A 14,794-nucleotide genomic window follows, 5' to 3' on the forward strand; every position below is an offset into this window, starting at 1 on the left:
ATATGGAAATGTTTTAAATGTAATATTCTTACCTGTAATAATAAACTGCTTTGTTTGTATGAAACCGGGGTCAAATCGGGGTGAAAAGGAAATCTAATAACCTTGCTGCCAATAGATTAACTAGACTTTCTGCCAAGAAACTAACACTGTGTGTGCATGCAAAACAAAAAAGTTAATTACTTTTCCTATCCAAAACCAAATTATTAAAAGTATTTTGATCACAGCTCTGATCAAGGAAACATTGAGAGAGAAGACACAAGCAGAGGCAATGGGCAAAGGTCTACAGAATATTTGTAATGTTTGTGGTCACAACCTGATAGCAACCTGAATCGTTGGACTCTGTATTGTATGTACATTAGGCTACCATCCACTAGACTCCTGTGCTCTCAGCAACTCAGACCTGTGTCTTTCTTCAGTATTTTGGCATTTGATGATTTTATTATACTAACATTACAATACAAACATACTCTAACACTTCTAGGCCAATACTGTAGGTTATAACAAATAACAAGGTCTAGGTCATCGTCGTGTTAACACTCTCAATTCTTACCATCAGTCTCTCAGAGCTCGCAGCAATAACCTGTCAACTAGTAAAACTGATGCCTGCAGGACACTTCGTACTGACCAGTGAGCATCCACTCAATTTATTATGGGTTTGATCTACCCATGTGGGTGTAACATTCTGTTGATTAATCATGTGACTTGGTACTGTCTTAAATGACGCAACTCAGGCTCCAGCACTGTTCTTTAACAGTGGCTACTGTCCTTATCTGATCTAATCAATCAACTCTCTCAACACTCTCATGTGACATGTACAAAGTCCCCTGGTTTCAATAGTGTAGTCACAGCTGTAGCTTCTTAGAATTGCATATATTTGTACTTATTATGGCTAAATATCCTAAAACATTCTGAAAATAAGATACAGGAAGGCGCTAGAAGGCCACATGAGCAGGTAACATGCCAATACAAACGCCACCGTTACATCATAATAATGGATTATTCTACAGGTCTCTCCTTTCATCTCGTAGGTTGGATTAGAATAGATGAACCAAAGAACATAAACAAAAATAGATTCTGGCTGCCAAGCCCGTTCCCTTGGCTGTGGTTTCGCTATCAATAGATTCTAAAACACATTTTAGTGCAAGGCCAGTTGCACACCACAGGACTTTTGAAATCTCTCGATCTGCAGACTAAAAATGTAACCAGTCTCACAATAAAGAAGCTAAAGTAAACTCCATGGAACAATCGGTAAGTGTTGGATGATTTAAAGTTGTACTTTTATTCTTTAATAGGCCTATCACAACAGTGGAAAATAGTAGGCCTAATGCTCCATGTTGACTCAACTGTGTAACTACGATAGTACTGTAGGTATAAAAAACATTTTTATCACCCTATTCCACTGAAGCAGTGGCTTTTTACACATTCAAACCTGGCTATTTATTCATTATGATATCCCACAGACTCTAGAATGGTGCTTGCTTAGCTGAAGAATTGATTAGCTTTCTAAAAGTTATTGGCAAAGCATTGAGCTTTCTTCAGTATTTTGGCATTTGATTCAGTGCTTTGAGAACTAAACTCATACTTGTGTGCTCAATACAGGCTTGCCTCTCAAAGACCTGTTGGGATAATTGAGCAAAGGTGAGTCTGCCTGCCTCTCCCCATGCTCAGACCAATACCTGACCCCTGTCTTACAGAGAATATGCAGCCCCACAAGGCTAGAAGCAACAGTAGTTGCTGGGTTTCCTCTCAGGTATGTACTGTTGAGAAGCCGGTTAAACTGGCCTTTCTACATAAAGTAATTGAAAGAGATTGAAAGATGCCAAACGGGTGAAGAGTTTGAAAGTTTCCAACAGGAGCCCAGATACCGGATGACTAAATAAAAACAATAAAGAAAACTGGTTTCCTTATTTAGATCTCCAGATGAAACTTGTACAGATGTGCTATTTTGGCACAGTTACATATTGGACCCAAACAACATTCTAGCATAAGCCACCCCTCTTTTTCTTCCCTCTTCTCTGCACTCGGTCTGACTTTTAAAAGGCATTGCGTGCTGCTACATGGAATAGGCCAGCTCTATCAACAAAAGCAGGAAAGCAGGAAAAGCAGGAAAAGCCATCTGCCTGTTGAGTTCGGGTTACCAGGTAAAGATTCACACAGATTTTTTCCACACTGATTTTTTCCACACACAACTCTCCCATAACTTTGTTTGATGTCTTCGACTGTCGAAAGTTAAAAGCTCTCAGTAGCTCTCACCGACCTACGTATGTCTAGTATATTTCTTTATTGTGCCAGAGGAAATGAAGAAGAAGTTGGTGATTGACGTGGACACTGGCGTGGATGACGCTCAGGCCATCATGATGGCCCTCGCCGCACCCAATGTTGAGGTCCTGGGGATCACGTGTTCCCACGGCAACACAGCCCTGGAGAACGTTTGCAAGAACACGCTGCGGGTTCTCCAAGTCTGCAGGAGGCTGGACGTAAGTTTACTTCTCATACCGTACATTCATAAGGAGAAAGAGAATCAGAGCTACTGTGGTATCTGACAATACATTATCATTGTATTATGTTGTTGCACATTAGTACACACACACACACACACACACACACACACACACACACACACTGTCTTTAGCGGGAAGGCCTCACGATGTACAGAAAGTACATTCCAGCCAGAGTAGAACACACACACACACACACACGCACACACACGCACACACACACACACACACACACACACACACACACACACACACACACACACACACACACACACACACACACACACACACACACACACACACACACACACACACACACACACACACACACACACACACACACACACACACACACACACACAAGAGATGTACTGTAGCACACACACCTAGCTCCGTGCACATCCAACACACACGAAGGCATTGTATGCAAGTGCATACACACATGAGAAGTCTAGATATAATATAAATACTGTGAAGACAAAGACACCTCGTCTCTGTTATGCGGCCCCTTCCTCCGGCCACACTTGTACAATATATACTTACTATATATATATATATATATATATATATATATATATATATATATATATATATATATATATATATATATATATATATATATATATACTACACTACTGAACTAAGCAGGTCATCGTAACTTTTTCAAAGTTAAGTTAATAATAATTATTGAATAATTGTCAGTTAACCAATTCTTGGCAATTAAGTCAAGTCCGCTCTTGAAACTCCAGATCCCAGTTTACCGTGGCAGTGCAGAGCCCCTGCTGGGCCGGATCCTCTGTGCAGGTGAATTCCATGGGAAGGACGGCCTCGGAGACGCCCCTGATCCAGAAGCACCAGGCCTGGAGCTTCTGCAGAGTGAAGGGGCTGTGGGGGCCATGATCAGGATGGTCAATGACAACCCTGGTGAGGTAAGTCCAGGAAGAAAAGAAAATAAGCTTGTCAAGTTCTGTTAAATACTTTTTTCATTGTCACTGTTGAACTGCCTTCCTTGGAACTGAGAATAAAAGGTCACTTATCCGTTATCTATAGGTGACTCTGGTAGCCACGGCACCTCTCACTAACCTGGCCCTGGCAGTAAAGCTGGACCCATCCTTCCCAGAGAAACTGAAGGGACTTTATTTAATGGGAGGCAACACTGACTGTACGTTTTTTGTATTGATGTGTAACAGATTAGACGTGCCCTACAATATAGTCTTCCTGCTTAAGTCATTTGTGTGTGTGTGTGTGTGTGTGTGTGTGTGTGTGTGTGTGTGTGTGTGTGTGTGTGTGTGTGTGTGTGTGTGTGTGTGTGTGTGTGTGTGTGTGTGTGTGTGTGTGTGTGTGTGTGTGTGTGTGTGTGTGTGTGTGTGTGAAGCCAGGGGTAACACTACAGTGTGTGGGGAGTTTAACTTTGCAGCGGACCCTGAGGCTGCATACATTGTGTTAAACCGGTTCTACTGTCCTACCTACATTGCCAGCTGGGAGTTCGCCTGCCATAACAATCTACCATGGGTGAGGTTGCCACCACGCCCAGCTGTTTAAACTATTAACCACAATAGCCCTGGCGTCCCTATTTTGGGCAGAGTTTCAAAATGACAATATATATGTATTTTCTTTTAAAGCAGATCTACATCTACAAGCTCACAATCCATCGCGATGTGATGCATTGTGAACTTATACATCATATATACAGTTTATTAGAGTGCGTTTGTGGGGGTGAAAATAGGTCAAATATGGTGATCAGTACACAAGTATTGATAAGGTCATATCAGTTCATATATCATTATATCACTTATCAAACTGTATCCAACATCAGATTGTGCATGTATTCTGTGTGTGCTTGGGTCTGAGATTTCACCATGTTCATGGTCCTCTGGGATGACTTCAACAGAACAAGCTGAAGCAGAAATGAAGTCATGCCTAGCACAGATGACATTAAAAAAGGACTCTGGATGCAGGAATTATGGGAAACCAAGAAAACAGCTGTGTACCCATGACAATAGGCTCCAATATGTTTCAATATGTTGGGTGCCAAGGTAAAGGGGATACTGCCAAATTGAATTACTTGAATTGAATGTTGAATGATAGATGGTACACACTACCAAAGGAATGTTCCTGGAAGAGCCAATATGCATCAGGGATATTCTTTTAGTCTGTATAGAAGTAGTTATTGGTTATAAAAGGTTGTGCCTAAAGACTTACAAATACAGCTTAAGATGGAATGCTGCAGTGCTTTCAATTCTGTCTAAATGTCTTGAGCTTTATCAATATAATACTCATCTGCCTTTGAGTATTTATTTCTGTCTCTCTTAATTATAACAACCACAGCCCACGACTATGCGTGTTATTGCTCCCTGAATGTGCACACAATCATTAATGTGTGTAAAATATAAACCTAGTGCATTCTTGGAGATTTTGGCCTCAGGGTGGTGCTAGAGAAAAGGCTATAGGGTCACCAAAAGCAGTCGTGCTCATCCTTCTGGGAGCATGAAGGTGCACAGCAAATTCCATGGGAATCCAGCCAGTAGTTATTTTAGATCGTTTTTCCCCCCCAAAGTGTGGGACAGATGATCGATATCGCCATCCTTTGTGCCCTGCTGCTAGCAAAAATGCAACTATTCGTATACAAAACTGCCACTAGAGGTTTCAGTCAAACAAATAAATCATCATTCATATACTGTAAATATAACCATTTTAAAACTTTCAACTTTTTTTCTGTCAGTCATTCTGTGACACCTGGTTGGCTCAAGACACTGACAAAGCTCATTTCATGAAGAAGATTTTCAAACACACCATGAAGGTAGGAGAGTGCAGATAATACTGTGAACTGTGATATGGTATTGGTACCCATTTGTGTGTCTAAAGCTACATCTTGGAAATGAGTGTTGATGAGATACGCACTACCCACAGGCTGTAAGGTACTGGGTACACAATACACGTTTCTTCACTTAGTGCTGATATACACATGGGTACACATTTTTCTTCACTTAGTGCTGATAATATAGTTCAACAACTGTTTTCTCTAATTTGACCCTTATCATCAATAATAAGTATACATTTCCAATGCCAGTCTTCGGTGTTGCAGGTCAGTTTAGCAGTATGTACTGTCCAGTATGTGTCACTTTGTGACATGTGCTGGGCTGTGTGCTGTCGTGTTCCTTCAGGTGACGGAGACGGAGCGCTACCAGAAGGAGATGTGTGCAGGAGTCGGTTTCACCCCCTGTGACTCCTATGCCATAGCTGCGGCTATTGACGACACTTTTGTGACAGAAAGTGAACAGGTGAGATCACCTTTGTGTGTGTGTGAGTGGGGCTGCTGCGAGTATAGGCCAGTGATTCTCAAAGTGGGGTCCAGGGACCCCCAGGGGTCCTTTAGGGGGTCTGCAGAAAAATGGGTAAAAGACTGACCACTTTAACCCTATTTTATACTCAATCTAATCTATTTGAAAATAGCCAATCTATAAGCTAAAGTGTCACATTGCGACACGTGAGCTTGTATACAAGCTATTTTCAAAACATTTAGAAAAATCCTGAAAGATTTAACAACTCGTCCTTTCTTATTGTCTCCGCCAGGAGACTATGTTTTCGTTCTCGTCCTTCCGTGTGTCCACCAAGCTAACATTGGTCAAGCTTCACGTGACACGTGACAATATGTTGAAAGGGTGTGCTTTGATTGGCTAGCGAGACGCATGATGAAATAGAGACCTATAAATAGGTGTGTCACTTCAAAAGATCATTTATATGTCTTTTGAAATGAGGTAAGACAGGATTAATCAGGAACAGTACTGGCGGAGACCTGTGCTCCGAGGAGCACATTTTCTAGTTATTTATGATATTGGGCTCCTAGTCTATGCTAATTGTGGCCCTGTCCTCAACCTCAGCCCAATGCTTTGTACACTTATGGAATACTATGTTTTGTTTGTCTGTTGGGCAGCTCAAAAGGGATAAAAGGGGGAAAATAAGAGTGCATTGGGAAATGAATGTTCAACACTAAAACTGTCAACAACAAAAAAACACAAATCTTCTCTTCAGGGTCCCTGGCACAGCATCTTTTCAGATAGGGGTCTGCACATTTGGGGATTCTTGATATGAAAAGGTTTTAGAACCATTGTCACCATTTTGGTGACACAAATGATAGTTCTAAGGATATAACTTTCAATCGATTCAAATCCCTTTGGTCCGTTTGGGTGTAAAGAGTAGCGTTGCTTCTAGCGACTGCTAGTGGGGTTTTTAGACTCTTGTTAATTAACCACTATATACTCTTGTGTCTCAATTATGGGCATGTGGTAATAGGCAAACATTTGGTGTAAACATTTGGCAAAAATAGCAGATCTACAGAGATTTGGTGTGTGGGGGGGACACCCTTATAGACCCCTGAGGGACCGCGATGAACAAAGTATACAGGGTTCAACAGTGGTTAAGCGCTCTTCTGGCCCTGTGACTTTGGGTATGCTGACGTGACTGAACTGAAATCCTTCCCATCTGTCAGGTTGCAGTAACAGTGGAACTGGATGGCACCTACACCCGAGGAATGATGGTGCTGGACTATCTTGACCTGCTTAAGAAGAAACACAAGGCCTCCGTCATGAGGAAGGTGGATCTGGACAAGTTCAAAACCATGCTGATGGACGCACTAAAATAGGATGCAACATGAATTAATTTCATTCCACCAAAAGGAATGAAACCACTCCCAGACCCCCCCCTCCCCAAAGACTCCGGGGTCGGCGACCCTCCCCGGAACCCTCTTTCCCTCCCTCCATTACATTCTATTCATTCAATAAAAACTTTAAACTTTCCATAAAGTGTGTTTCTTCGCATAGTGAAAGCGAAGTTGCGGTCCGAGAACCTGGCCGAACGGGTCGCAACGCGGTTGGACACTGGTGTGACTGGCGACAGATTTGCCTTGTTTAACAACAGACTGTTTGAAATAGATGTCCAAAGTCCATTGCACAACACATTTAGGGTAGAAAACATCAAACATGTTGAATCTAAAAGCTCACAACATGGCACGTCTTCTCTTTCTTCCCTTCTGTTGTCCTATGGCTGCCAGGCCCAGTTCCCATCTGATGTTGTGTGGGAGTTCTGACTCCTCCAGACCATACTGAACAACTGCCAACTTGCATAACGCCTTCAGACTAGGATTTAAGTCTAAGATGTACAGCGAATTGTGACGTGATCCTCCAAAGAGGATGATGCGATCTCCCACCATGCAGCACATCTCAGGCTTCCCACAATTCCCCTTGGGCTCAACATTCTTCCAGGTACAGGTCTCTTGATTGAATTTCCACAGATCACTTAAGGGCCTGTTCCATCTCTTACCACCAAATATGTACAGCTCTCCATTGTAGGCAAAGGCTGAATGAAGCCTGCATCCTGCTGGAGGAAGGCGTGTAGAAGGCATGGTCCGCCAGCGGTTGGTCTCTGTGTCTAACACTCCGATTCTGTCAAACCTCTTTGACATTTGTCGACCACTTAGGTAGCGTTCCCAGTCATTGTACCAAAATACAAACATCTTTGTGCCAACGATGGTGGCGGAGTGAAGTATCATTCTACTAGGCGGTGAGGTTCCTCTGGTTTTAATATAAGACCAAACCATTGTGGTGGTGTCCAACTTGTACAACGTGTGATCATCGTCATAGATATACATGGCCTTCCCCAAAACAAAGGCTGAGTGGAAGTACGCCTCTGGAACAGTCCCAGAAACCTTGGGTTTGAACAATCTGTGGGTGTTGACATCAAATGCATAAAGAATATTGCCACATGTATTTGAATAATAATCAACCCAGCCATAGCAGATGTAGATGACATCTCCTATCAGCACAGCTGTGTAGTGAACCTCAGAGGGACGTTTTCCTTTTCCACGTGTCCCTGGAGGCAACCGCATCCAGCTTAAAGACTCTGTGTTGAAAACGTGCACATCAATGTGAACCATGTCGTCCATGCAGGTTTCCATGTCACAGTACACTTCAAAGCAGTAGACCTTGTGTTCGACGGCTACAGCAGCATGACCAACACCCGCTGGCCCTGACTTCTCCTTGGTCACTGTCCAGCAAAACATCTGTCTCTCTCTATCTTGCCTCTCTGTCTCTTATGTGTCTCTGCTTCCTATGTCTCGGTACATCTGCCTCTTTCTCTGTACAACACTAATGTGCCATATAATGTCCTTCAACATATTATATAAGGCTGATCGGTGCTCTGGTCTGACGTCACACACAACACAAAAGGTTACCCAGAGGGCTACTTTTATGATGACCACCAGATCAATGCAGATCAATTCAGAATTTACTTGAGTAAAAGTACAAAAGTATTGCCATCATTATGCAGAATGTCACGTTTCAGAAGGTATCATACTGTATCATGTTTAAAATATAAAATCTTTAGAAATAGCAGATCTACAAGCTCACAACGCGTTGCATCGACGCTGTACACAACAGCGTCGAGTGGGCACTTAGGGGTGGAGATAACTGGGCACCTGGAATTAGGATTTGTGTCCATAAGTGTTTTTTAACGTTGCATAGCATTCTGCTTTGTTGTTGGTAAGATTTAACCCACTGTTCTTTAAACCCCCAAACACAACACAACAACGATGTCAAAAGAACAATATAAGAGTTTATTTGCCAAAATAGTACTGAGGTCAAAAGTAGAGTAGGCTTATACATTATACAGTATAGGCTACTCATTTGTATCAATTTTTTTAACAGTAGACTACTATTTATCTCTATTTTGTTCTATAATTTTAGTGTACTGTTCTATTTTTGAGTGGTGCCAACCACTCCTATATCTGACTTTGTCTGTGTGTCCGTGTGTCCGGGTGTGTGTCCGGGTGTGTGTCCAATAAACAAACATTGATGACAACATCAATACGGGGCTCATCAAAGGCACCACTCTCTTCACACGGAGTGTGATTTTTAGCGGCGCTAGCCTGCTCTATACCTGACTTTGTCCGTGTGCGTACGTCAACGTTCTGATTGGTCAGGTGCGTCAACGAAGTGATTGGTCAAGCTTCACATGACACGTGGCTATAAACACATTATAAACACAAATCGATGACAAAATGTATCAAAGGCGCCGCTACCTTCACACAGGGTGTGATTTTTTTAACAGTAGGCTACTATATGTTTTTCTATCATTTTATAGTGTACTGTTTAGCTATGTTTTCCTGTATCTTAACATTGATCATTTGACAATTGTTTGGTATCCTTAATTCTTTTTGGTATTTTACCATTTTCCCAATTTGTTCTATTTTTAGCCGCATGCTGAAAAGCATAGCGGCTCTATATTCAGTCTGACTCTGACCCGACAGATTTCCGACATGTATTCATGTTTGCGACACTTTTTTTGCGTGATTGGCTGTCGTTTAAGCCAATGGGATACTTTCCCATACTCTGAACGGGCGCCCTCGTCCTCCCAAGCTATGGGACTAGACACGCCTCTCTCAGTGGATTCGTCTGAGCGCTAGCCGAATTTGGCTAATAGTTAGCTTGTATGCTTGTATGATGTTACTAACTGTTTTTAGCCAAACGCGGTAATGTCCACTCTCCATTAGTTCTCCACGCAAGTTGCGTTATTAATCCCGTAATTTTCATGTATTGTACATCCCAAAATCAAATGTATTAACCATGTGAGAGAGAGTAAAAAAAAAAAGCGATTCTGGGCGAGGTAAACAGAACACTCGCCCCAAAACACACTCACCCCCATTCATTTCGCGGACAGAGGCCGCCGGATTAGACCCGGGCGAGTGTGTTTGGGGACGAGCGTTCTTGTAATCCATTGCTGCATATGTAGCCATGGTTCACATTCATGTTTCAGGGCTACTGCCTACCGCATGATGCATCCATATCAAGGGCCCTTTTAATACAAAAACCCACGGCAATTTCGGTCTACAGTACACCAGCCTTCAACAATAGTGTACATTCAGTGGTCAGGTTCGTTCAGAAATCAATTGAAGAACGCAGGAGCTTGTTTTCCATATATAGCAAGCCACGCGCGAGAACGTGCATACACGCAGTACACTACACATGTGTCGTTGTTGACGTTTTCAGATGGTTTTAATTTGAAGGTACAACAGGCTGTTCAATGTGTTTTTGTGAGTTACGATAACTGACCGGCGTGCTCTATGCCGTCGTGTTTTGTTAAGTTACACAAGTGGCAGAAACGGTGCTTTCTGATTTTCACAATACAATGTAATCCACCCGCGTTTAGTTCAGTATTATAAAAGTGTTCACCCAACGCGTGTAAACTTAAGCTAATAGGTTAACAACAGTCTCGAGTCGGTCTCAAACAGTCGGGAGGGGGGAGACAGGTGCGTTCGGAAATTACGCACCGGAGCACACTCGCCTATTAGTTTGTATTGGCCAGTGCGCTCAGTGCTGTATTTTCGAACGCGCCTATATTACTCGGTCGAGAGAGGCAGAGAAATGCAGACGATGCATCTCATTGCACAGAGGTGCGTGAGCAAGATAAGGATTTAACTTCATTTAAATCAGCACAGTGTAAGCACAGTGTAAGTTAATGTCCGCTGCCGTCAGCGCCATCTTCATAATAGATAAATATATATTCAGAACAGAATAATAATATTAAAAATATTTAATAAAACAAAAAATCGAAAATCTTCTTTTCTTTTTTTTCGGGTTTTGGGCCTAACATGATGGCAATAGTCGGGTTCGGGCCGAGCCCTGGGCCGGCCCAGTCGGGCCCAGTTAGGGGCGAGTCTTCATTTTCAGGCCCGTTGAGAACTCTATAAATGATTAGTAGCCTTAAAGCTACTATTTGAATACTATTATTGTTTTGCCTATAGGCTACTGTGTGGCTCGCTGTGCATCACTCTGATTGCATCTTTCATTCATTCTGCAACGTGTTAATTGTCCATCACCTGACAACCATTAGCTGTCTTTTGTCATCTTCATTTCTTTATAGTTAAATGTTGTGTTGTTGACAATATTGGGGCCAAAAAAGCCTGCCGCATGCGGCTTTATTATGACTTGTCATTCTTGTTTTTAACAGTACTTCTATTTTGGCAAATACACTCTTATACATGTTTATATATATATGTACTTTGAAACTCTGTGATAATGTACTTTTGACCTTGTTGTTGTGTTGCGGGTTTAAAGAGCAGTGGGTTAAATATCACTTACCAACAACAAAGCCTATGTAAAGTAAAAAAAAAAAAAACACTTGTGGACTCAAATCCTAATCCAGGTGCCCACATGTCCCTAGTGCCCAGATGGTTTTGGTGCGGTGCTCACCTCTTCAGGTGCACACTCATCCAGGCGCCTAGTTATCTCCACCCCTAAGTGCCCACTGGTCCAGGTGCCCAGATGGCTTTGGTGCCCAGTTGTCCCTAGTGCTTAGATGGTTTTGGTGCCCAGTTGTCCCCAGTGCTTAGATGGTTTTGGTGCCCAGTTGTCCCTAGTGGTTAGATGGTTTTGGTGCCCAGTTGTCCCTAGTGCTTAGATGGTTTTGGTGCCCAGTTGTCCCTAGTGCTTAGATGGTTTTGGTGCCCACCTGTCCTGTTACCCTTTCGAATATTAACCATATTAACCCTGGCAGCCAGGGTTAGAGTTTAAAAATTACATTTAATTTTTTTTAAGCAGGTCTACATCTACAAGCTCACAATCCATCATGATGTGATGCATTGTGAACTTATACATCAAATCAGATTTGTGGGGGCGAAAATACAAGTATTAATAATTGAATTATTTGAATTGAATGTTGAATGATGTGTACACTGCCAAAGGAATGTTCCTGGAAGTGCCAATGTGACATCAGGGATATTATTTTAGTCTGTTATTAGTGGTTACAAAATGTTGTGCCCAAAGACTTACAAATTCAGCTTAAGCTGGGATGCTGCAGTGCTTTCACTTGTCTAAATGTCTTCAACTTTATTACTATAATACTCATCTGCCTTTGAGTATTTATTTCTGTCTCTCTGAATGATATCAACCACAGTGTGTGTGAAAAAGAAACCTAGTGGATTCTTGGAGATTTTGGCCTCAGGGTGGTGCTAGAGAAAAGGCTATAGGGTCACCAAAACCGTCTTGTTCATCCTCCTGGGAGTATGAAGGTGCACAACAAATTCCACAAATCCAGACAGTGTTTTTTGACATGTTTTTTTTTTTTTTACGAAGTGTGTGTGTGTGTGTGTGTGTGTGTGTGTGTGTGTGTGTGTGTGTGTGTGTGTGTGTGTGTGTGTGTGTGTGTGTGTGTGTGTGATGCACAATCTATGTAAAGCCCTATATAATTGCACCATTTACCATTTATTTTATTTCAAGACACTGAAAAGGCTCATTTCATGAAGAAGATTTTCAAGCACACCATGAAGGTAGGAGCATGATAATACTGTGAACTGTAATATGACGGTATTGGTACCTATTTGTGCTGGTACATCTTGGAAATGGGTGTTGATGAGACATAGCCTCACGTAGCCAGACTATATCACTGCGAATCGCAGAGTGCAATTCTTTTTTGCACTCGCAGATTCATCTGGTCCCAGGCTAGATGATAGAGCCCAATGCATCAACATGAATCTGGGTACACATTTTTCTTCACTTTGAGCTGATAATCATTGTAGTTCAACAGCTGTTTTTTTTCAAATTTGACCCTTATCATCAATAAGTATACATTTCCAATGCCAGTCTTCGATGTTGAAGGCAGTTTAGCAGTATGTACTGTCCAGTATGTGTCACTTTGTGACATGTGCTGGGCTGTGTGCTGTCGTGTTCCTTCAGGTGACGGAGAGCTACCAGAAGGAGATGTGTGCAGGAGTCGGTTTCACCCCGTGACTCCTATGCCATAGCTGCGGCTATAGACAACACTTTTGTGACAAAGAAAGGAACAGGTGAGATCACCTTTGTGTGTGTGAGTGGGGCTGATCTCAAAGTGGGGTCCTTGAGGGGGTCCCCAGAAAAATGGGTAAAGGTTTAACCACTTTAACCCTATTGTATACTTATCTATTCAAAGATAGCCAATCTACAAGCCAATCTACAAGCTAATGTCACATTGAGACATGTTGTGAGCTTGTATACAAGCTATTTTCAAAACATTTGGAAAAATCTTGAAAGATTTAACAACTCGTACTTTCTTATTTATGATATTGGGCTCCTGGTCTATACTAATGGTGGGAGGCCACCATCCTCAACCTCAGCCCACTGCTTTGTACACTTGTGGAATGCTATGTTTTGCGTTTTGTTTGTCTGTTGGGCAACTCAAAATGGAAAAGGGTGTGCATGGGGCTTCAACACTTGAGCTGTCATAATGTTTGCACTGTGAATAAATACAATTTGAAAAAGAAAAGATTCAACAACACATCTTCTCTTATGAGGGTCCCTAGCATCTTTTCAGATAGGGGTCTGCAGCTAAAACATTTGGGGGTCCTTGATATGAAAATGTACACAATAATGTCTTCTATTGTGTACATTTTAAAACTTTTCCCCTCCTCCTGCTCTTGTGCCGACAGTGATAGCTCTGCCTCAAGATGTCCACATTTCATACTGAAGTGAGGTCTTTAGCTCTGCTAGCAGCGGACCTCAAAGGATCTTGAAAACTGGCTGGATTGCCATGTAATAGAATTTTCTGTACATCATTTTGGTGACACAAATGTTAGAGTTCTAAGGTTAGAACTGTCAATCGACTGCTTGTGGGGCTTTTAGACTTGTTAATTAACCACTAATACTCTACTGTCTCAATTATGGGCATGTGGTAACAGGCAAAAGATTTGATGTAAACATTTGGCAAAAATAGCAGATCTACAGAGCTTGTATATCGGCTATTTTCGCCAAAGACATTTGGTGTAGAGGGGAAAAAGGGACCAGGTATAGACCCCTGAGGGACCGTGGTCAACAAAGTATATAAGGTTCAAGTGCGTAAGCGCTCTTCTAGCCCTGTGACTTGGGGTATGCTGACGTCTTGTGACTGAACTGAAAACCTTCCCATCTGTCAGGTTGCAGTAACAGCGGAACTGATTGGGACCTACACCCGAGGTATGATGGTGCTGGACTATTTTGACCTGCTTCAGAAGAAACAAGGCCTCCGTCATGAGGAAGGTGGATCTGGACAAGTTCAAAACCATGCTGATGGACAGTCAGGCTTATAAGGCTATAATCCACTGATTTGAACGGACTACATTCGTTCACTATCCATTAACTTCATGAACCCATAAAAAAACCTGCAGTGACAAATCATCCTACAGAGGGGTTCTTTCATGTCTCAAACAGATATAAGTATTCACACAATATGCAATGTGCCATTCCTACAAATTGCTTGCACATAAACATCCTGCACACATCCTTCAATTTATA

The 14,794-nt window shown here is 42.1% G+C and overlaps 2 protein-coding genes across 5 annotated transcripts; one reads left to right on the forward strand and one right to left on the reverse strand.

The window, feature by feature from the left end:
* Positions 1 to 1,145: 1,145 nt before the first annotated feature.
* Positions 1,146 to 7,270, forward strand: LOC311040694 (inosine-uridine preferring nucleoside hydrolase-like). 4 transcript variants are annotated; one of them, XM_084051028.1, is made up of 10 exons: positions 1,146 to 1,248; positions 1,600 to 1,638; positions 2,041 to 2,141; positions 2,272 to 2,477; positions 3,224 to 3,427; positions 3,549 to 3,660; positions 3,874 to 4,010; positions 5,221 to 5,298; positions 5,663 to 5,779; positions 6,988 to 7,270. In XM_084051028.1, the coding sequence occupies exons 4-10, from the start codon at positions 2,298 to 2,300 to the stop codon at positions 7,138 to 7,140; spliced, it is 981 nt and encodes a 326-aa protein (XP_083907154.1). In that variant the 5' UTR covers positions 1,146 to 1,248; positions 1,600 to 1,638; positions 2,041 to 2,141; positions 2,272 to 2,297; the 3' UTR covers positions 7,141 to 7,270. The 4 variants fall into 4 exon arrangements, with proteins under 4 accessions (XP_083907154.1, XP_083907152.1, XP_083907155.1 ...); XM_084051026.1 differs by having other exon boundaries at positions 2,293 to 2,477; XM_084051029.1 differs by having other exon boundaries at positions 2,293 to 2,477; positions 3,248 to 3,427; positions 6,988 to 7,269.
* Positions 7,271 to 7,494: 224 nt separating this feature from the next.
* LOC311040653 (kelch domain-containing protein 3-like) lies at positions 7,495 to 8,556 on the reverse strand (the record flags this gene model as incomplete). Its single annotated transcript, XM_084050983.1, has 1 exon — positions 7,495 to 8,556. The coding sequence occupies one exon, from the start codon at positions 8,554 to 8,556 to the stop codon at positions 7,495 to 7,497; it is 1,062 nt and encodes a 353-aa protein (XP_083907109.1).
* Between the last annotated feature and the right edge of the window lie 6,238 nt (positions 8,557 to 14,794).

This window comes from Gymnoscopelus microlampas (assembly GCF_963454915.1).
Source record: "Gymnoscopelus microlampas genome assembly, chromosome: 24".
In the NCBI taxonomy this organism is placed as follows: domain Eukaryota; kingdom Metazoa; phylum Chordata; class Actinopteri; order Myctophiformes; family Myctophidae; genus Gymnoscopelus; species Gymnoscopelus microlampas.

Bases quoted from the DNA above. Each gene is read 5' to 3' on its own strand.
- LOC311040694 (XM_084051028.1), top strand. From the start codon at position 2,298: ATGAAGAAGAAGTTGGTGATTGACGTGGACACTGGCGTGGATGACGCT. The intron at 3,661-3,873 runs GTACGTTTTTTG...GTGTGTGTGAAG, and splicing joins AATGGGAGGCAACACTGACT to CCAGGGGTAACACTACAGTG. The intron at 5,780-6,987 runs GTGAGATCACCT...CCCATCTGTCAG, and splicing joins TTGTGACAGAAAGTGAACAG to GTTGCAGTAACAGTGGAACT.